We start from the raw sequence: 23,129 nt of genomic DNA, 5'->3' as shown, positions 1-23,129 counted from the left end.
AATTTTTATTATGAATAATGAACGTGTGATTGTTGAGTATATAAGTTGCAGGACCTTCCACAAAAACAGTGACTTATAGGCTGAAAAATATGGTAATTATAATTAAAGGTTTGTGTTCATACTTGCATAAAAGTTCTTGCAGTCATTGACAGCCTGAAGTCTGGAACCCGTGAACGTGAGCTGATGTTGAGGTTCCTCCTTTGAGATGCTTTGCCAGACTGAGATTGCACCCTCATTCTGCTGCTGTTTGTTTTTGGGGTTTTCTACTCTGTTTTGTCTTCAGCACTTGAAAAGCTGCTCTGTTGGGGTGAGGTCAGGTGACTACCTTGGCCATTGAAGAGTATTCCATGTCTTTGCTTGATAAGCTCTTAGGTTGCTTCTGCAGTAGGTTTTTTGTTTCATTTCTACACAGATCTTTGACCACCCAGTAGTAAACTATAAAACTTTAGATTTGGAGAGTTTTATGGTTCTTGAGTTTTAAGATATGGAAAAGTTTGCTGTATGGAAGAACAGCAATGTCTCTTGACAAGCACAACTTATAGTTGTGAAAAAAAATTCTCCATTGTTCACAACTGAAAGAGGAAAAATAAGGAAAATTATGTTGTGTAAGATTTGAGATCCTCACATATGTTGATTCACCCCATTGAGATATCCCATAATCCCTTGCACGCCAGAGAGTTGCTGCAGTCTAAACAACATAGAGAATCCACATGACGACAAGTGTGACTGAACATTATACAATCAAAATGTACATTTTTATGTTTTTCATCATGTTAATACAAGGCTGCAGGTGCGAGACCCTGAAAACTTGCTAAAACAAATATTCCAAATAATCCGTGTCTGCTACGTTTAACCTGCGTGGAATTTAATAAATGCAAACCAAATTTCAGACATTTTTTATATATATATGACTCTGGAACAAACAGTGTTGTAAAGGACAATAATCAGGACGTTAAAGAGCAAACTTCACTTTGCCCCACGACATGAACAGGAAGCGATCGCAGCTCATAGCAATTCCCATTGAAAATAACGGAGAAACAACCTGAGCTTCTCGCATGCTGACATAAAACAAACACAGTAACAACCTCTAAAAACCCAGATCATATATTCACAAGAGTTTTAGGCACAGTATACAAAGAGGTTTATGTTGCGATGTTCATGCTGTTGTCCGTGTGCAGCCTGATCAGAGCGTCTCAATGTATTTCTCAATGTTACATCTCACAGAGCGGCGAACTCTCCGATGTTTTGTGAGATTTTGCGGGATTTGAAACCTCAGTAGGGTGAATATAGTAGACAACATGGAATAGATAACAAGAGCGCAGGAGAACCTGGTTCCCAATCCATGAGGTGGTGGTGGTAGATGGTAGTCAGACTAGGAAAGAGCTCCATATTTTTTCATACATTGCATTTTTCCCTCTTTTGACATTTCTGAGTTAAAAATATGACTTAAAAACATGTTGCATTGTGTAGTTTTTGGTCACTGAATGTTGTTGGTCTTGTCATTGTCTTACTCTTGGTATTAAATAGCTTCACCCTTCTGGAAGTCAGTCGTAATGCTGTTAAATTAGACTGAATGAAGCCTGTTGCATTAATGTGTGATTTGAACACAAACTTCAGAATCAGTGAACAGATTATCAGACTTTGTGCTCACAGGGAGCTTCAACTCAGTAAAGAGCCTGAAACCCAAACTGCAAAAAAAAAAAAACAGGATTCTATTCAGAACTGTCAAGAAAACATGCAGGGATAATAATAATAACCCTAACCCCCCATATACGAGGTCTGTCCATAAAGTATAGGTCCTTTTTATTTTTTTCAAAAACTATATGGATTTCATTCATATGTTTTTACGTCAGACATGCTTGAACCCTCGTGCGCATGCGTGAGTTTTTCCACGCCTGTCGGTGACGTCATTCGCCTGTGAGCACTCCTTGTGGGAGGAGTCGTCCAGCCCCTCGTCGGAATTCCTTTGTCTGAGAAGTTGCTGAGAGACTGGCGCTTTGTTTGATCAAAATTTTTTCTAAACCTGTGAGACACATCGAAGTGGACACGGTTCGAAAAATTAAGCTGGTTTTCTGTGAAAATTTTAACGGCTGATGAGAGATTTTGAGGTGAAACTGTCGCTTTAAGGACTTTCCACGGAGCGAGACGTCGCGCAGCGCTCTCAGGCGCCGTTGTTAGCCTGTTTCAAGCTGAAAACCTCCACATTTCAGGCTCTATTGATCCAGGACATCGTGAGAGAACAGAGAAGTTTCAGAAGAAGTCGGTTTCAGCATTTTATCCGGATATTCCACTGTTAAAGGAGATTTTTTTAATGAAAGACGTGCGGACGGGTCCGCGCGTTGGGACGCAGCCGGTGCGGTGTGGCGGCACAGGAAAAACACCTCCGTGTTGATAACCATTTGTAAAATCAAGGCGGTTTTTGATGGCTTTCAGTGGAGTGAGTATATGAGAAATTGTTTAACAGCTGGGCATGTTCCAACTTGTCCTTAAGGCTTCCAACAGAGGTGTTTTTCCTGTGGCGGAGCGTCACGGCGGCTGCGAGCCGACGCTGCTATCCGCCCGCACGTCTTTCATTAAAAAAATCTCCTTTAACAGTGGAATATCCGGATAAAATGCTGAAACCGACTTCTTCTGAAACTTCTGTTCTCTCACGACGTCCTGGATCAATAGAGCCTGAAATGTGGAGGTTTTCAGCTTGAAACAGGCTGACGACGGCGCCTGAGAGCGCTGCGCGACGTCTCGCTCCGTGGGAAGTCCTTAAAGCGACAGTATCACCTCAAAATCTCTCATCAGCCGTTAAAATTTTCACCGAAAACCAGCTTAATTTTTCGAACCGTGTCCACTTCGATGTGTCTCACAGTTTTAGAAAAAATTTTGATCAAACAAAGCGCCAGTCTCTCAGCAACTTCTCAGACAAAGGAATTCCGACGAGGGGCTGGACGACTCCTCCCACAAGGAGTGCTCACAGGCGAATGACGTCACCGACAGGCGTGGAAAAACTCACGCATGCGCACGAGGGTTCAAGCATGTCTGACGTAAAAACATATGAATGAAATCCATATAGTTTTTGAAAAAAATAAAAAGGACCGTTACTTTATGGACAGACCTCGTATAACATATTTTATTGTTATTCTGCACACAAGCTTGGCAACTGTCTGAATCGTGTTGTGTTCATTAATAGAAGTTCCAACAAACACAATAAATAACTGGGAAACAATTAGTGCACGTACAGTACATGTTCAGACTGTCAAGAACCTCGTAAAGCCTCAAACCCAAGTCCTTCACACTCTCCCTCACATGATCCCGATTAACGCTCTCCACCCTTTGATCGCGCTCTCCCGGTTAGACAATCCTGTAAGCCTGAATAACTCAAAATAAGGTCCACGTGTGTGTGTGCATGTGTGTACGTGCACGCAACGTTCAGATAGCATTATGCCTATAGACTAAAATCATGCCACGCAGTGAGATCCTGCAGTATTTTGAGAAATCAGACTTATTTAAAACCTTGTGGCTCTGCTTTGCAGTAACGTTCAAGGCGACAGTCAGACGAGCATCTGCATCACCATCGAACCTGGACTTCTTCTCAAAGGGGACATCCTGGTAAGTCTGGCGCACATGCGCTGCTCCTGTCTCACTGGGCTTCGACGGCGTGCCAACAGCAGTTGCGAAAGAATTCACTTGATTTCATCATCATGTGACGTTCGCTCGGTGTCACAAGTCCCTCGCTTGAGTTGCACATCAAAGATCACTGTTGCAAAAAGTTTGAACTGTTCAATGTTGGCGAGGCGATAAGTGTGCTCCCAGAGCTGTCGCTGGTGTCGAGTGACCTTCTGAATTTACTCGCCGGTGACAGGTCTGGTAGACGGGTTAGGCAGGACACAAATGCAGGACTCAGACACTAGGCTCTGGAGGTAAAAAAAAAAAAACGGTTTACCATTGAAGCAAACGGGGTCCGGTACACAGGTAGGCAGTCCAAAATAAGCAGCAGTACAAGGAGCATGGGAGCACGCAGAAGTAGCGTAAATGACCGGAGAGGACCAACGCTTTTGGAAGTGGCCAAGGGAGTCCGGCAGCTCCTGCATCCACTAAGAGTGGCGCACGGCATTCGAGCGCCACTCGCACGTTATATATGCGAACATCTTCACTGTGAGTCTGTGCAAAATTTGGCTGACATTCGGGGACCTGCGCTAATGTGTCGTTATTACCGATTCGGTGAGATACCAACTGCGAAGTTGCTGCTCATTCGTGTGTTTTGACATAAATTTGCGTCTCGGTCTACTCTCCAACAGCCGCGGCACAGTGAGATAATACACTCAGCTGAACTGCAAACACTGGTTTAAAATGTTATTTCTTACATCACAAGCCAAATACAAGAAATCATTAATGTCTTTCATCCACATAGAAATGAATAAGATGAATGTATGAGACAGAAACAGCTGTAAGGACGGTACAGCGGACATGATGTTCCTAATTTATTGGTCATCAGGGAATCCTGTTGGTTTTTCCATCTGACTTTGGGTGAATGTTTGTGCTGCAGCAGTTTATAGCATCTCAGAATAAATAGGGTTTTAAAAACCTGGGGGAAGACAGTTTGGCACGAGTGCGATACCTCACTTTGTCAACCTTCATTAGGGCACAGTGTGTTTGCTGGAAAATTTGACTTCACAATGGCAGCACATTTCCTTCCCAGTAGCATTGTGGATGCACAAGGAGCTATTTTTATTTTTTTAATCGCTAAAGGTACTAAACCTCAGTGAGGTGGATGCATCTGCTTCCGTTTCACACACTGTTCGAGCAGAACTGCAGATGTCGGCACACTTTCTGCCTCTCCTGCCGTTGAGGTCACAGTGTTGTCCACAGGATGTATTCCAGAAGAGCACTTTATTCCTGAGGCCATTCCGCTGTAGCTGCCAAAGCAGAACCCATAGCTCAGCTTTTATTTGCTGACTGCATCGTCTGCTGGAGCGGTTGGCCGGCTGATTCTTGTTATTAGTCAGCCATCATGGAGAAGATTAACTGTGGCCTCAAGACCAAATGGAAGAGACTTTATTAATCATGTAGCCTGCTCCTGCACTTAAAACTATGATGTGCTGCCACAGCGGAGTTTTGGATCACCAGAAAACAAGCAAGTATGAGCCAAGGGGAACGATGTAACGGAGCAAAGATTAGATGCGACATTTCATCAGTCAACCAAGAGTCAACGTGAAAGATGATTTATTCATAAATACCGTCAGCAGAACGGCATGTGCGAGCGACAAGTTAAAGATAAGCACCAAATTAATATTTTCTTTCTTTCTTTTAGACTTTGAATCAGAATCAGAAGAAGTTTATTGTCGTTGCCAGTGAACAGGATTCACAGACTAGGAATTTGCTTTGGTACAATGGTGCAACATTAAGAAGAGCTAAAATGCTAGGATAAAATATAACATATGTGTCAAAATAAGATAAAATATAAGATAAAAAAAAAGAAATATGAAATATGAAAGACTGCGTGCAACAGAAAAACAGAGAAACAGAAAAATTGCTCCACCAATGTTGTTTTTCTCATGGAACAGACCTCTCAGCGGGAGGTCGACTGTATCCCTGAAAGCTGTGCTAAGCCACAGCACATTTTGCTGGTCCCTTCTCTTTTCCTCAATTCTTCGTGTTTGTTTGGATTTGGGAATCTTAAACATTTTCGTCGTACTTGGCGTCAAATGTAGAAAGGAGTCATGAGAAGCAGATTGGATCCAACCTCACAAACACATGTTAGTGTGTGAACTGTACCTCCAACAATACTCAAAAATGCCCCAATTTGCATTTTAAAAAAAGTTTAAAACAGAATAAAAATTTCTGGCTGCATCATTCTATAACCTCAGTGAGAAAAGATGTGTCATTATGGAAAATGTAGATTTTAATTTTCATTGTAGAGCAGGTATAGTAGCTCAGTGGATAAGGAGTTGGCCTGCCAGTATGTAGAATTGGGTTCAAATCCTGCTCACGCTACACTGTCTGCACGGTCTCAGTCCACCCAGCTGTAAATGGGTGCCAGTCTCAGCTGGGGAAGTAACCTGCACCAGTGTAGCATCCTGTCCAGGAGGAGTCACCAACTCTCATCTATTTTCATGCTGGAACCTCAGTTTCCCTCAGGAAGTCTTCCCAATGGATCAGTAAAATTCTGTCTAATCTAATCTGACAAACACTGGCACCAGTGGACCTCAGGGCCTATATCTGACCAAGCTTGCAACACATTTCCAAAAAAAGTGACGGGGTAATATAGGGCTAGTAATGAGGAAGAAATAAAATTCTAAAAACTTAAAGTATTGATGATATTTCTAGCATGTGATTGTCATAATCTGAGTCTTTGAGAAGCAAAGTTGGGCAGTAGTATGAGAAAATTATTGGGGATTTACCACATTGTATTGTTGCCATTCTTTCTTATAACAGTGCAAAGACTTTTTGCCTTTGACAACAGAAGTGAGGCCAGTCCAGTACCCATGCCGTTCTCTTCCACAGTCTTGCTTTTGCAATGTGGTTTTACATTATGTTGTTGAAAAATGCATGGATATACAACCCCAATTCCAATGAAGTTGGGACATTGTGTAAAATGTAAATAAAAACAGAATACAATGATTTGCAAATCCTCTTCAACTTATATTCAATTGAATACACCACAAAGACAAGATATTTAATGTTCAAACTGATAAACTTTATTGTTTTTGTGCAAATATTGGCTCATTTTGAAATGGATGTCTGCAACATGTTTCAATAAAGCTGGGACAGTGGTATGTTTACCACTGTGTTACATCACCTTTCCTTCTAACAACACTCAATAAGTGTTTGGGAACTGAGGACACTAACTGTTGAAGCTTTGTAGGTGGAATTCTTTCCCATTCTTGCTTGATGTACGACTTCAGTTGTTCAACAGTCCGGGGTCTCTGTTGTCGTATTTTGCGCTTCATAATGCGCCACACATTTTCAATGGGTGACAGGTCTGGACTGCAGGCAGGCCAGTCTAGTACCCGCACTCTTTTACGACGAAGCCACGCTGTTGTAACACGTGCAGAATGTGGCTTGGCATTGTCTTGCTGAAATAAGCAATTGCCATTTTATACAGATCCAGTTCATCAGTCACATCAGATTTTATTGTAGACAGACCAGAGATTTTCACCAGGATTTATGCAACATGGTTCATGAGTAATCTGGGAAAAGATGTGATTGGGAAAATCAGAAATCCTGTGGTTTTACCATTACTGGTGCAAAATCACAGTCATATAATTGTGGCACATTTACAAATTAGAAATGCATAATTTTAAGTTCTGTCCATACAGTAATTTGTGCTGTGTAGCAAATACAGAATATACAGTATTTGCCCCTATTTAGGCTAATTCTTAAATATATCTTGTTCCACAATTCATTTGTGCAGCAATTATATTAGATTTTTCTTTTCAAATTTGCAGTAAAGTGGCAGAAAATAAAAAAAAGAGTTCTGCCTTTCACACTTTGCAGTCTGAGTTTGCAGACTGTGTGCTGTTTGGGTTGAACATAAATAGACCTTGGGCACCTGTAAATTTGAGGTCTTGTAAAATAAAGCATTTATATATATAAATATGTATGCAGCAGCCCCTGAGGAAACAGTGTGAGAGTGAAGAATTTCCTGTGTGGAGTTTTATTAGTGCTCTTAAAGACCCTTTAGATAATAATGCATGCAGAGGATCACCAGAGCTACATTATGTGCTATAAATACAAAAAAATGACATATGTCTTAAAAGAGCTGGAGTGCTCTGAGCTGCTGTAATGAACAGAATCCCAATGAATCACATGGACACATCTCTGGCTTGTGTTCCACAGAGGTCATTAATATCCTGTTTCCTTCATAATAAAAGCCATACTGAACTCAGATATGCATGACAGTATACAGAAATAATCTGTTACCACAGTACAGTACATGTTTGTTGGAAATATGCAGTTTTTCTTGTTTGAATTTTATCTGATGTTTTTCACCCTATAGCTTAAATGCTACCACAAGCGCTACCGTAGCCCATCCCGAGATGTGATATTCCGGGTGCAGTTTCACACCTGTGCAGTTCACGACCTGGGGGTCGTCTTTGGGAAGGACGAGCTCGATGAGACATTTAAAGGTGAAGATATTGGATGTGTATTTTAGCTGCATAATTCTGTCTCTCTTGTCTGTCTGTCTTTGTTGGAACACACACAGATATTTGTACACACAGTTCTGTGTTTCACTGACAGAACACTACATAATTATTCACCAGTTGCCTTAAATACTGTAGATGGCACAGTAACTAAATGTCTCAAACAAGGCTTTGAACCAGTTCATGGAACGAAAGCGAAAAACCAGAAACTTTTGGTACTAAAACAAAAACTTAAAACTTTTTTAATGTTCCAGAACAAAACCTTTATTTAAAATAATGGTAACCAGTTAATACAGTTATTTCTTTCTTTCTTGAAAAGGTTTCCATTTACAGTGACCCAGTGACGACATCAGACTCCATTAATGCTCCACACCCAAACAGTTCTTAGCGGTAATGCACCGTGTCGGTTTGCCAACCGCCAATAAACTCAACAGAAGAAGACCCCGTGAGGTTCACTTCTGCCTGTTGTATTTTTTTGGCTGTTAGCGGGACAAAACGCTGCCCTGTCATGCTGAGAAATGCACCTGGAGCAGACAAACATGAATGGACTTCTTTAAAAACACTGCATTTATTCAGGTCATTATTATGCTTTTTGTTCGTCTTGGTGGACCAAATGGGATTTATTTTTGTTGCGGGCAGAATGCTGAAGAAACATCAGATGGCTGAATGCTGGCAGGAATGTAATTGAACTTTTAAAATAACTTAAGTTCTCTGGTTCAGGCTGCGAAACACCTGGAACAGAAAAACACTGAGGGAGTTATTTTAAAAATGCTACGTTTGTTCAGTAATTTCCATGATAAAGAATTAAAGAATTTTCCAGAAACAAAGACAACTGCAGTGAGACAAGAATAGAAGCCTGAAGTACTCCATACTTTGCTGTGGAAAATTGTGATATGGTGTTTTCTTAAACAAAAAAGAAAACTAACAAAACACACACACACACACAAACACACACGCACACACACACACACACACACACTGCAATCAACGTGACAGATGAGAACTGAGCTATGGAAACACAAAAAAATAATAATAGTAATAATAATAATAAGAAAAGGTCTATGTATACTTAGATCTAATAGAAACAACTCCTACATGGAATCTGACACCATAACTAACAGATTGTTCACTACTTTAATAAGTGACGTCTCTGTGGAGCGATGTGGCCAAACACTGACTGCAAAGATCAGCTTCCAAGTTTCTTATCAGCCTTTTTTTCCCAAAACCTTTGAGTGAACAAAACAAATTCTGTTTAATGGTAAGTCCAGACTGAAGAAGAGGTTGGTTGACATGTTGTGGCTGGCGTTTAAATCAGCCATTATTACCCCAACAGAGGTCTGTGCTCTTTCAATTTACCTTGTAGTTAAATTTTGCTTTCCGGTAATTTTTTTTTCTTTTTGCTTTAGATGACAGGTTTCCAGAATATGGAAAAGTTGAGTTTATCTTCTCCTTTGGTCCAGAGAAAATTCATGGTAAGAATATAGAACATTTACTTGTCATTTCTACATTTTATATATGGTTTTACTTACATTATGTGAAGATGGTGTGAGCTGGATTCCTTTTCAGAAAACTTGTGTTCTTTTTTTTGTGATTTAAAGACATTCACTTTTTTCTGCATATGTCCCTTTGCACTCCTGGTCAAGGCATGGACCACCTGGAGAACGGGCCGAGCGTCTCTGTCGACTACAACACACAAGATCCCTTAATCCGGTGGGACTCCTACGAAAACTTCAGTCAAGCTTGTGAAGACACCACAGAAGGTACATGCACTTGGTATTCTGCATTAATGTGTACATACTATAGACCGCCATCAGTAAGATGACACAGTATTTATAGTGCTGCATAAACTAATAAGCCTAATCTCTCTACTTTTAAGATTAGGCTTAAAACTTTCCTTTTTGCTAAAGCTTATAGTTAGGGCTGGATCAGGTGACCCTGAACCATCCCTTAGTTATGCTGCTATAGACGTAGACTGCTGGGGGGTTCCCATGATGCACTGTTTCTTTCTCTTTTTGCTCTGTATGCACCACTCTGCATTTAATCATTAGTGACTGATCTCTGCTCCCCTCCACAGCATGTCTTTTTCCTGGTTCTCTCCCTCAGCCCCAACCAGTCCCAGCAGAAGACTGCCCCTCCCTGAGCCTGGTTCTGCTGGAGGTTTCTTCCTGTTAAAAGGGAGTTTTTCCTTCCCACTGTAGCCAAGTGCTTGCTCACAGGGGGTCGTTTTGACTGTTGGGGTTTTACATAATTATTGTATGGCCTTGCCTTACAATATAAAGCGCCTTGGGGCAACTGTTTGTTGTGATTTGGCGCTATATAAAAAAAATTGATCGATTGATTGATAATAACAGATTTTGAAGACTACTCCTACTTATTATAATAATGAGAATTTCAACAACTAAAATGTTTAAATCAGTATGACTCTGGGTCCAAGCTTTACTGTAGTTCTGTACTAAATTGAACTGATGAGCCACATAAAGATAAGTTTAGTTAATTGAACTTTTCTGCATAGCTACATTCACAGAAATATTTACCCTAACTTTTAAGATTTATGTAATTTTATTACATGATGAATTCCCATTTACTTTTTTTAGATAATTTTAATACAAACCTACCAAATAAACCTTACATGATGCATATTCATTAATCCTATTTATTTGAAATGCATAATCCTCAGCTTTATGTATTTAGTATTAATAAAATATAATTACTCTGAATCAATAATAATGACAGTATTTATTTAAAATACATAAAGTATATGTCTGAATTGCACAATAATTATGTTACCTATACAAGATAAATGGCATAGGTAACATAATTATTATTATATTATATTATATTATTAATTATTATATTATTATAATTATATATACTTTTTAGTATACTTTTTCTTTTCTTATATATTCGTAATGTTTGAGCTCAGCATTACTGGGTCTGTTTGGGGTAAAATCAGGTAAATTAGGATGAGGGAAGCCAAAAATATGAAAATTACAGCTCTTGTGGTTAGTAATCTTATCAAACAAACATGTAGGCTGTGATATCAAATTTTGGTTAAAGGCAAAGAAAAGGTGAAAATGTGCAAAAGAAAATACAAATACACACATTAAGCAGTAAAACTAAATTTGGGGGAGATCGGAGTGAGAAAAATATTCATAAAAAAACCTCAAGAATGTATCCCTGGACATCAAAAATCCAAAACCCCTTCTGACATTTCACATAAGTTGTGAAATGTGGTTGATTAAACAATTTATTCTGTTAAAATCATCTTTACCCACATTGTTAGAGAAGTTATACCTTTTCTGGTGGAGGATGCCCCTGGACCCCCTCTAGCTCTCCCTATTCCCCCCACTCACACCCCTGCATATTTCTGAAATTTGTTATTTTGCCTTTTATATTTTTATTTTGTTTAACATATGTTCTACAGGTTTCCTTTCATTGTTAAACAGCATCATTTGCAGAATATTTATTGAACAACATTTGACTTATTTGAATGTATTAAAAATTTGGGCAGAACGATTCTGTAGAAATAGATACGATGACATTGATACATAATTCAATTTAATTTCAGTTTACTTTATTTATAAACCACCAAATCACAACAAAGCTGCTTCCAGGTGCTTCACACGAGTAAGATCTAACCTTACTAACCCCTAGAGCAAGAACACAGGTGACAGTGGTAAGAAAAAAACTCTTTCTGATGATATTGAGGAAGAAACCTCAAGCAGACCAGACTCAAAGGGGTGACCCACTGCTAAGACCATTCTAACATTTACAAGATTTTTACAAGGTTGAAGAAACAGAAAACAGGAAATCAAAACATCATCAAAAACAAGGTGTAATTGTTGAGATGTCCATGCAAGCATTTACACCACAGGTAGGGAGTCACCCAGTGCCTTGGAGTGCACGGCCAGCGTTCCTCCATCACGCTGTCAGTGGGCCTGTCACCACGGCAATCTTTATTCTGAACGCAGACTGCAGTGTGCTGCATCGGCTTCAGGCATGACATCTCGTGGTCAATCCAGGGCCCCGTGGTTTGCAGCTGTCAGTGTTGAATGACGTCATCAGTACATCAGACAGAGAGAAAAAGAGCACATAAAGTATGTTCTATGGCTCCATCTTAACACTGATGAATTATCTGAGCTAATCTTGCTTGGCTGCTAATTCTGCATCTTCAAGTTCTCATAAAAGTTCATATATCAGCAGGAGTCATGAGACTAGTCACATAAACATTAACTTTATGAGGAATAAACAAAACAGCATGTCATGTAGTTGTACACGGTACAACAGGTAAATGTACCTGTTTGAACTTTGTGTTTTGTTCATAGTTAGTTAATATTATTATAGTGGTTCAGAATGGGAAAGTTATGCTATGCTAATAATAGCTAGCCTCTTCTTCTGGGCTTCTTGAATCCTGCACTTTCAGCTACGGTGTGTGTGTGGTGCTGCCCCCAGTGGTGAACAAAAGGCAAGCAGAGGTAGTGCCAGTGTGCTGCAGCACAGTAGTAAAAACCTAAAACTTTTTTTTTTTCATTAAATATGTATTTGAAAGTAAGCAATGCCATTTTTGGCTTATTCTAAGTAATCATGGAAAATGACTGTCTGCAAAGAATTATACTGGATTGAAATGCATCACACAAAATCACTTTAAATTGTTCCATAATAAAAACTAAGTTAAAAAAATAGAAACGCATTAAAGCCCAATGGTTCACAGATTTACTGGCACTACAATAGTCAGAGGAGTCCTCAAAATGTGAATTGCTGTTTTTCTTCTGTGCTGTGATTGATGGAGATTAACTTAGTGTTGATCTTTTGACATTGTTTAACTTGCAGGGAAATTCAAAATAAAGTCCTTCAGAGTTTGTACGTTACAGACACAAATCCAAAGAAGGTGGAACCTTCGTGCCACTTGTCCTCGTGTGCTGTAAAGTTAATAAGGTGTTAATTGCACGACCTCGCAACACCCGTCACCTTCACGGAAGTCTCACATCATGTCTGTAATGTTCCAAAAGACACACCACATTCATGGAACGCGATGTGGCGCATTAATGATGTGGTGGTTTTAGTGAAAAACCGCTTCTGTGATTATTTACCGTTAGAAGAAGGAACGCCGTGTTTCAGGAGAGTCCAACTGTGAGTTTTACTGTGGGAACGAGGCAAAAGGGAGACATTAAATGCTCGGGTGGATTTGGGGCATGTCAGAAATTTTGGTCAAGTTTTATACTTGAAGTAACCGCGCAGTGCAGAACCTCAGTGTCGTCCCACCGAAGTCTGCGCCCACCTTTCCTTTTATTTTTGTTGTGTGGGCCGCTGAAGAGGAGGTACTGCTGGCTCTCCACCACCGGATGGCGCCCTGCTTGGAGTGCGGGCTTCAAGCACAAGAGGGCGCCAGAACCACTGGGAGTGACAACCGTCAATCGTCCTCAACACCAGCTGTCACTCATTCATCTCATCATCATCATCACCATAAAGGCCGGGCGGCGACTCCACCTCCTTGCCGAGAAATCTCCTACGATTCAAGGTAAACCTCTTGCTGTAATTATTGCGAATAATAATCTGATCTGTTTTGCAGCTGTTTTTCCTGGTGATATTCCTTATCTGGAATTTTTGGTGTTTTGGTGTGACTGCGACGACTTCGCCTCACATCCCAAAACCAATAAGTGGTAAACCGGAGCTGCACGTGTGTATGATTGGAGGTGGAGGTTCTCCCTCCAAGAAGAATCATTAATCAAGGTTGCTGGGTGTGAGGATTCACACTCACCACCTTCTGTTTCTGTCTGCCAGCAGTACCAGGGCCGACAACGGAGGACAGAGACCACCTGGGGACTCAGGGCTTGGCGGCTTCGGTGTTCTTCAGGCCGTTGGTGGTAGAAGCGGTGTGGGTCCCGGCTCTTCGTTCATCCGAGGTCTCCTATCTTCGAGCCTGCCCGCAGTCCTCTTGTGTTTGATTGGCAGTACCCTTGTTTATATCACGTTGTGTTCTTGTGCAACATTAAATTGTTACTCCTTCCCTTATCCATTGTCCGTTAATTAGCGCCCCCTGTTGTGGGTCCGTGTTACGACACCTTCCCAACAATTTTCTCACTGTTTCAGTCTTTCTTTTTGTTGTCAAAATTTTGTATGGAGTCCGTCTTTGTTTTGGATTTCTTTTCCACTTCTTTTTTCTAATTGTGTTTAAAGGTTTATGTGTGTTTTGAAGATTATTTTCCACTCTGATGGTTAATTACAGACAGGTGTGGTATTTGACATTGATAAAGTTACGCCACAGTAACTGACTGAAAATCCAACAACCTCAGTATCGTCTTAAATACGAATCAACGGAATTCTTTCAAACACAGGACTTAAAATCTTTTTTTCACACTAAAGTTATACGCATGACAATGTTGTGCAGCAGCATAGATACAGCTCTAACTCAAAAACAAAGAACATGTCAGCGCTGTTATCATGCAAAATATAAAAACCTGATTCAAACTATCAACCCACTTTTATGTCAAATAGGAACAAAAAGAAAAAAACCTTCAAGTAAAACTTATGTGAAGTTATGTTGTGCAAAAAAAACCAACCCTTAACTAAAACAAACTGTTTTGGTCAAACACTGAGATGAAGAAGAAACAGAGGAAAAAACCTCATTGTCAGATCACATTTGATTGGATAAAATAATGTTGTTGTCCTAAATACCATTTTGTAAAAACAATAGGCAATATTTATTTATTTTATTATTATATAGAACAGTGTTGGAGTCGAGACCAAAACCCTTCAAGGCAAAGTGTTGACCCCTGATGGCTCAGGCATAAATATAGAAAATAAAAAGGAAACGGATCAGTCGAAGCTCACACACGCAAGAAAAACAAAAAGTACACAAAGAACGTGTACTGTTCCTTATAAACTGCTGTATTAATATGGTATACAGACTGAGCAGTCAGCTTAGGTGACCTCAGATAAGCCTGCCAGAAGAAGAAAAAGTTGCAGTTCCTTGACTGGCCACATGAGGCTGGTTATAAAAACGAGTTGTAGGGGAGGTGAATTTTATTTGCAGTTATAAAGTTAATAACATTACTTAGTTATAACTTATAACATTACAGGGGTAGTTGCAAACTAGTTAAGTGTACTAGGTTCCTGGTTCAAACCTCACTCCTGCCCGTCCTCCATGTAATGTGGAGTTGTTGTTGTTGTTTCTTTCTTTTTTTTTTCTTTTTTTTTATTACTTTGGGTGGCCCTGCAACTTATACTCCAGTGCTACTTATATACTGAAAATTAACAAGCTTGTTTTTACGTCCGCCAAGGACGTAGTAAAATCATCAGTGTTTATTTATCTGTCTGTCTGTAGGATTACGTCAAAACTACTGCACGGATTTTGATGAAATTTTCACTACAGATAGATTTTAAACCACGGTAGAACCCACTGAATTTCTGAGGTGATCCGGATTTGTATTGGCGGCATCAGAAATCTCGGAATGCTCTTGTTAACAATAGTAATTATAATCATTCCCAAGAATCAAAGCACTAATCAAAATAAACTCCAATAATAAAAGAATAAATGCCAGTAAAAAATCTCCCAATTAAAGAAACTCAGCAACAGAAAAACATTACTTATACTCTGGAAAATACAATACTTACTCTTATAACATTCTAAGTCGCAGGACCTCTCCAGCTAGTTAAAACACTGCGACTTAAAATCTGGTAGTTGTCAGACACAAAAATTGCTCAGACCTTTTTTGCAGCTTTTTTTTTTTTGGGGACCTTTGTGGTGGAATCAGAGAAGATTAAATTAGTTTTATACTCGTTTAACTACAAATATTAGAAGGAATGTAGGAATAATTTGGGAAGCTGTATTATGTCAGTTTTTCCATTTCTCTGTTTCTCTCTCTTTCTGTCCCTCACACACACACACACACACACACAAACAAGGCCGTGTGTGGTGTGTGTGTGTGTGTGTGTGTGTGTTGTGTGGTGTGTGTGTGTGTGTGTGTGTGTGTGTGTGTGTGGTGTGTGTGTGTGTGTGTGTGTGTGTGTGTGTGTGTGTGTGTGTGTGTGTGTGTGTGGTCTCTGCGTGACATGAAGAATCAGTCTGTTTCCGAAAGGATTTAAAAGATTTTTTTTTCACACTTTATCATCTTGTGAAAAACTCCCAGACAACAGGGTCAGACTGAGTTCACACTTTCTGTTTTATGAGAGGAAACACATCCATCGTCATGTAAAGGCTGATGGCTGCTGATTTGATGGCAGCGCCCGGTGTCGGCGGCGACACCCTCCTAAACGTGACCTGTTGTGTTGTGAGCGGGAGGAGAAGCGCCGCTGCGTTCACATGCGGTGAAGCTGTGAACATAAGCAGCCATAACATCCCGCGGGACATGACCGTTGCTTTCCAGAGTGCAGTGTGGGACATTCCTGTGTTCAGCCACAGGTCTGGCGGAACCGTCCTGATCAGGCAGCTGCGGTTCCGCTGCGAGCGAAGTCGCTCCGGCACCGCACCCTGACTGATAAACACAAGTCTGCTCTGTCTTCTGACGCTCTTCACCGGTTCGCTGCAGCAGCTCCTGTTTTAACTGTTGGCATGTCATTAGGTAATATTGATTATTAATCATTTCCAAATGATTTACTGACTGACTGACGGACTCACTGACTACCCATCGTGCCACATCGAGCAGGATCAAAGATCCTCCACTCCTGCTTGTTCTGGGGAACTTCTGAGCACCACCCCAGTTGTTTTGGATCTTCCTCTTTTCCTTTTCTCTGTCTGGTGTCCAGCGCAGGGCTGTTCTTGGAATGCTGCCTGCTTCTCTTCTCATTACATGCCGAGTCCAGTTGCAGCGCCTCTCCGTGATCGTGTCCATGCTCTCTTGTTGGCACTGAGTGAAAAATCTTGGTTGGAGGAAGCTGGTTGATGTTGCTTGCTGTCATTCTTCAGTATTCCAAGCTCAATAATTCTGTCTCAAATGTGGACTTCTGTGGCATATGTTTAAGGCTAAATCATTTCCGAACAAAGGGCCCTATCTTGACAGGCTATAGCACACTGTCTAAATAGTGTAGTGGAAGTACCTTTGGGGTGGTCCCATCAACATTTGGCTTTTTACACGGTGTGTAATGTAAGTGCAAAGTATGGCACAGGATGCACAAGGGTTATATTTATTCTCTTTATTAATTGTAGGTGTGTTGGAGCATAATATGTATGACACCGGTCATATCGTCATCTGGCATTAATCTTTCAAAGTCACATGCACTAGTGAGGGAACAGATCTGTGCGCAAAATGCCAAAGCATGCGGCAGAGCAGCATCCACCATGGCTCCCTGAGGTGAAGCAGCTGAGCACCTTCCTCCTCCATCCACCTGATCTTCAGACAGCCCCGTCTGGCCAGTACATCTTAACCAGAGATCCCAGGGTGGAAGGTCAACAGCGTAAAAATATGGTAAACACCACAGTTAGAAAGTTTTGTTTTTTTTTTAACCTCATTACAGTTATTTTCATTAGTTTACTTCCTCCAAACCATCAACATGTTTATTAGACCCCCATCCTACCAGGCTGCTCAAGGAAGCCCTACCATTAATTAATGCTTCAATCTTAAATATGATCACTCTATCTTTATTAGTTGGCTATGTACCACAGGCTTTTAAGGTGGCAGTAATTAAACCATTACTTAAAAAAGCCATCACTTGACCCAGCTATCTTAGCTATTATAGGCCAATCTCCAACCTTCCTTTCTCTCAAAATTCTTGAAAGGGTAGTTGTAAACAGCTAACTGATCATTCTGCAGAGGAATGGTCTATTTGAAGAGTTTCAGTCAGGGTTTAGAATTCATCATAGTACAGAAACAGCATTAGTGAAGGTACAAATGATCTTCTTATGGCCTCAGACAGTGGACTCATCTCTGTGCTTGTTCTGTTAGACCTCAGTGCTGCTTTTGATACTGTTGACCATAAAATTTTATTACAGCGATTAGAGCATGCCATAGGTATTAAAGGCACTGTGCTGCGGTGGTTTGAATCATATTTATCTAATAGATTACAATTTGTTCATGTAAATGAGGAATCTTCTTCACAGACTAAGGTTAATTATGGAGTTCCACAAGGTTCTGTGCTAGGACCAATTTTATTCACTTTATACATGCTTCCCTTAGGCAGTACTATTAGACGGTATTGCTTAAATTTTCATTGTTACGCAGATGATACCCAGCTTTATCTATCCATGAAGCCAGAGGACACACACCAATTAGCTAAACTGCAGGATTGTCTTACAGACATAAAGACATGGATGACCTCTAATTTCCTGCTTTTAAACTCAGATAAAACTGAAGTTATTGTACTTGGCCCCACAAATCTTAGAAACATGGTGTCTAACCAGATCCTTACTCTGGATGGCATTACCCTGACCTCTAGTAATACTGTGAGAATTCTTGGAGTCATTTTTGATCAGGATATGTCATTCAATGCGCATATTAAACAAATATGTAGGACTGCTTTTTTGCATTTACGCAATATCGCTAAAATTAGAAAGGTCTTGTCTCAGAGTGATGCTGAAAAACTAATTCATGCATTTATTTCCTCTAGGCTGGACTATTGTAATTCATTATTATCAGGTTGTCCTAAAAGTTCCCTGAAAACCCTTCAGTTAATTCAAAATGCTGCAGCTAGAGTACTGACGGGGACTAGAAGGAGAGAGCATATCTCACCCATATTGGCCTCTCTTCATTGGCTTCCTGTTAATTCTAGAATAGAATTTAAAATTCTTCTTCTTACTTATAAGGTTTTGAATAATCAGGTCCCATCTTATCTTAGGGACCTCATAGTACCATATCACCCCAATAGAGCGCTTCGCTCTCAGACTGCAGGCTTACTTGTAGTTCCTAGGGTTTGTAAGAGTAGAATGGGAGGCAGAGCCTTCAGCTTTCAGGCTCCTCTGCTGTGGAACCAGCTCCCAATTCAGATCAGGGAGACAGACACCCTCTCTACTTTTAAGATTAGGCTTAAAACTTTCCTTTTTGCTAAAGCTTATAGTTAGGGCTGGACCAGGTGACCCTGAACCATCCCTTAGTTATGCTGCTATAGACGTAGACTGCTGGGGGGTTCCCATGATGCACTGAGTGTTTCTTTCTCTTTTTGCTCTGTATGCACCACTCTGCATTTAATCATTAGTGATTGATCTCTGCTCCCCTCCACAGCATGTCTTTTTCCTGATTCTCTCCCTCAGCCCCAACCAGTCCCAGCAGAAGACTGCCCCTCCCTGAGCCTGGGTTCTGTTGGAGGTTTCTTCCTGTTAAAAGGGATTTTTCCTTCCCACTGTTGCCAAGTGCTTGCTCACAGGGGGTCGTTTTGACCGTTGGGGTTTTTCCGTAATTATTGTATGGCTTTTGCCTTACAATATAAAGTGCCTTGGGGCAACTGTTTGTTGTGATTTGGCGCTATATAAATAAAATTGATTTGATTTGATTTGATTACTAGCCCTAAAATGACCCCCATCCCACCTCTTTTTTTTTGCAGTTTGTTGCAGGATTGAAATGCAGTCATGGATTATATTAATAAATGAAACATAGTTGACCTCAAAAAAACATGAAATATCTTGGGTTTATATGGTCTGCAATGAAGCAGAAGTCAAAATTAGTGCAAGAATCCATCCATTTTCTATGTCCGCTTACTCCAAATAAGGCTCATATTTATAAGAATTGCTACTTTTTTTCATTTTCCATGCCATCCCAACTGTTTTGGGGTTGTATTATGTTTACATAACCTGAGGCCCGTTAACAAAATAAGCCTGTCTTCTTTGGTAATCCTGTTTTATGGAACGGGCCACTGGTCTACAAACTGTACAAACTTCAGCCTCCTTTACATTCTAATGTTTACGAAAAAGAAAGTACCGTATTTTCCAGAGTATCAGTCAACCTTTTATTCTGTATAGACAGTTCATTAATTTAGCAGCTAGTCAGGGTGTGTGAGCCTGATCCCGTCGTGTCTCAGGAGCTAAGTAGAGTGGGTACTTGGATGGGAGACCTCTTCAGAAGACCAGGGACTGTGTCTGGTTCTCCAGGTTAAAAGTGGAGTTGCATCAGAAATGTCATCCGGCGTAAAACTTGTGCCACATCCCTAATGTTATCGCACTAGATCCATTATGGTAAACCTGAACAAAAACAGGAACAACCAACCAACTGACCAACAACAACATCAGTCCATTGATTTGAGATTTTTTTGTCTTTTTGTTGTTGTGTACTTCTTATTGTGGGCATTTTTTCATTTATTATTGGAGTTTATTTTGTTTAGTACTTTAAATCCTGTGGAAATCCAATAGAAATAATTACTATAATTTATTATTAATAACAAACGTGAAATTTCAGTATATAAGTTGCACCCGGGGCAGCGTGGTGCCTTAGTGGTTAGCACTGTTGCCTCCCAACAAGAAGGTCGTGGGTTTGATTCCCACCTGCGGCCTTTCTCTGTGGAGTTTGCATGTCCTCCCCGTGTTTCCGTGGGTTCCCTCCCTGTGCTCCGGCTTCCTCCCACATCCAATGACGTGTGTTAGGTGAATAGGAAACTGTAAATGTCCGTAGGTGTGAATGTGTTTGTTTGTCCGTGTGTGTCCCTGTGCAGGGTGAAACCCGCCTCATGCCCTGTGACTGCTGGAATAAGCTCCAGCCCCCTGAGACACTTAACTGGAGTAAGCAGGTTAAAAATGGATGGTTGGATGGAAGGAAGTCGCACCTGAGTATAAGTCACAGCTAGTTAAAAAAATAAATAAAAATACTGCGACACATACTCCAGAAAATATGACAATAACTAAGTAAGCTAGACATGATTTAGGTTCAGAAGTGACCGTCTGCAGTCAGAATTCAAGTTGGACAGGTATGTAGACTGTTTATGTAAAGTGATGCTTACTGGTTATTTATTGTTCCTGGTTTCCCCCTGAGTGATTTTATTAGCACCCCAGATAGACATAAGGTCAGAGGTGACTTGGCTACTTTTATTCCCTGCATATAAAGTGTCTGTCCTGCACTCAGTGGTGTCTTGAAATAGGACAGGCTAAAATAGATCAGGTGTAAGTCTCATTCTGTTTCAGTGAAGGTGAGCTCGTGTCTGTGTGCATCCAAAGAAACAACTCCAGACTCTCGTCCAGCTGCTTCAGATCTGTCAGACTTCTGAAACGGCCCCACAGTGCCCACCGTGCCGTGCATTTATTAGGCATTTTCAGGGTTGTCGCATGCGCAGACACAGTTTGACACATGGAGAAAGACGGGTGGCATTAATGAGAGGGAAGATGGGGTTTCCAGGAAACTGTCACGTTCGCTGTGCATCGTAACTTTATTCCACACTTGCTTTTCAGAGCTGAAAAGATACTCAGGTCTTCTTTTTTTACAGCCAGAAGGAAAACGAGGGTAGATTTATAACGTCACAAATTAAGACGTAAAAAGGCTTTTGTTTCCAGGAATGCATCAGCTTTTCCCAACAAAGTCCTGGGCTACTTTTTATCAAGTCATTGCATGAATCTTAACATTACACGGTCACTTTAATTAATTTATTTCTTCATTTATTTTTACTGCAGTGTAGTTCTTTGTTTCCAAAGATTGATGTTGGGTTTCATTGCGATTACTCGGTAACAGCATCCACAGCACAACGAGACGTGACCCGAAACATGGCAAAGAATTGACTTTGTTTCCTCAGTGCGTTTGAGTGATTTTAGCTTAATTTTAGTGGTCGATGACGATATTTGAAGAAGCTTAGAAAACACTGACGGAAGTGCGAAGACCTGGAAGTGGCTGGATCTCTGGCTACTTATGGTCTGGTCATGCCAACAGTCGATGTGTGAAGCAGAGGCAGGTTCTGTGTCAGAGCAGCTCCTTCCAACGGTACCTGATGTCACGAGGTGTTCACTGGCTGTTGTGTCTGTTGTCCAAGTCTGTGTTCAGACTGTGGTGAGTGATGTCTCTCTGAGGGAGAGCTTTTACATGCAGCTTCACCTTACGGTTGACGACTGCCCCAGAGGTGGCACTTTATTGGTCATGGGTGATTTCAGTGCAGCCACACAGTGATGATTAGCAGTCTTAGTAAACCATTCAGTCCGCAACACCGGCACGGACAGGTCTGACTGTGAGGACTGCATCGGTCCACATGGATCTGGTAACAGGGTTGAAAATGGCTCAAGGCTGTTTGACTTTGCAAAAAGTGGGAGCTACAAAGTTGCTGGTTTCTGGTGTCAGTGTTCAGAGGTACATCTCTGGACATAATTTTCTGATACCGGTGCTGTTGCCAAGGGGGTCGACCGTGTCCTTATGGGAAAACACCGGAGAATTCTGCAGAGCTGTCAGGTCTATAGATGTCCTCAGTTTGTGAATTCTGACCACAGACTTGTTGTGGCTTCTTTGAGGATTCAGTAGAAGTTACATTCTACTGCCTGCTCAGTAGCCAAGATTAAATCTGGCCAAACTCCAAGATCAGACGGTCTCTCTGGAGTTTGCCTGCAATCTGTCTGGAGGACTTGCAGACATGGACACAACTAGCGGTCCAAAAGGATTGTGGGAGTTCTTCTGCATCCAGGCCTTGAAACTTGCTGAGGAACTGTTTTGGAGTTGCCAGTGTTCATAGGAGGAGATGTTTCATAAATTAGGACTCTCTAAATATCACCCAGAGTCGTCGTCGGTCAGAGCTTGATGGAAATCTTAGGCTGTACAAGGAGCTGAGAAAGTGGGCTGTGATGGCCCTCAGAATTTTACAAGAAGGCATTTGTTAGACAAATCTGTGACCAGGTGACACACCATCTGTGGTCTAGTGACCCTTGACCTGCTTACAGAGGAATCAAAGCACCTTATTGCTCCAAACCTTCACATCATGGCTGCTTCATCAGTCAGTTGTGAACCACCAAATGTTGGTGAGATCTCAAAGGCTGTGAAACACTTGAGGGAGGGGAAAGCTCCAGGAATTTATGGTATTGAAGCTGAGCTCTTCCAGGCAGGTGGAGATGCTGTCCTTCTGGCATGCCAAACAATCTTTGTTTCAATTTGGGAGATGGTATAGTCC

At 41.0% G+C, this 23,129-nt stretch overlaps 1 protein-coding gene across 1 annotated transcript in view; it reads left to right on the top strand.

The window, feature by feature from the left end:
- tns1b (tensin 1b) overlaps positions 1-23,129 on the top strand; it is a 432,602-nt gene that overhangs the window by 300,840 nt on the left and 108,633 nt on the right. The window contains exons 14-17 of the mRNA XM_034186320.1: positions 3,525-3,600; positions 7,991-8,120; positions 9,542-9,607; positions 9,779-9,895. Of these exons, the coding sequence (XP_034042211.1) occupies positions 3,525-3,600; positions 7,991-8,120; positions 9,542-9,607; positions 9,779-9,895 (389 nt within the window). The remainder of the gene's footprint in view (positions 1-3,524; positions 3,601-7,990; positions 8,121-9,541; positions 9,608-9,778; positions 9,896-23,129) is intronic.

This window comes from Thalassophryne amazonica, chromosome 14 (assembly GCF_902500255.1).
Source record: "Thalassophryne amazonica chromosome 14, fThaAma1.1, whole genome shotgun sequence".
In the NCBI taxonomy this organism is placed as follows: Eukaryota; Metazoa; Chordata; class Actinopteri; order Batrachoidiformes; family Batrachoididae; genus Thalassophryne; species Thalassophryne amazonica.
This window is presented reverse-complemented; position numbering and strand designations above follow the sequence as displayed.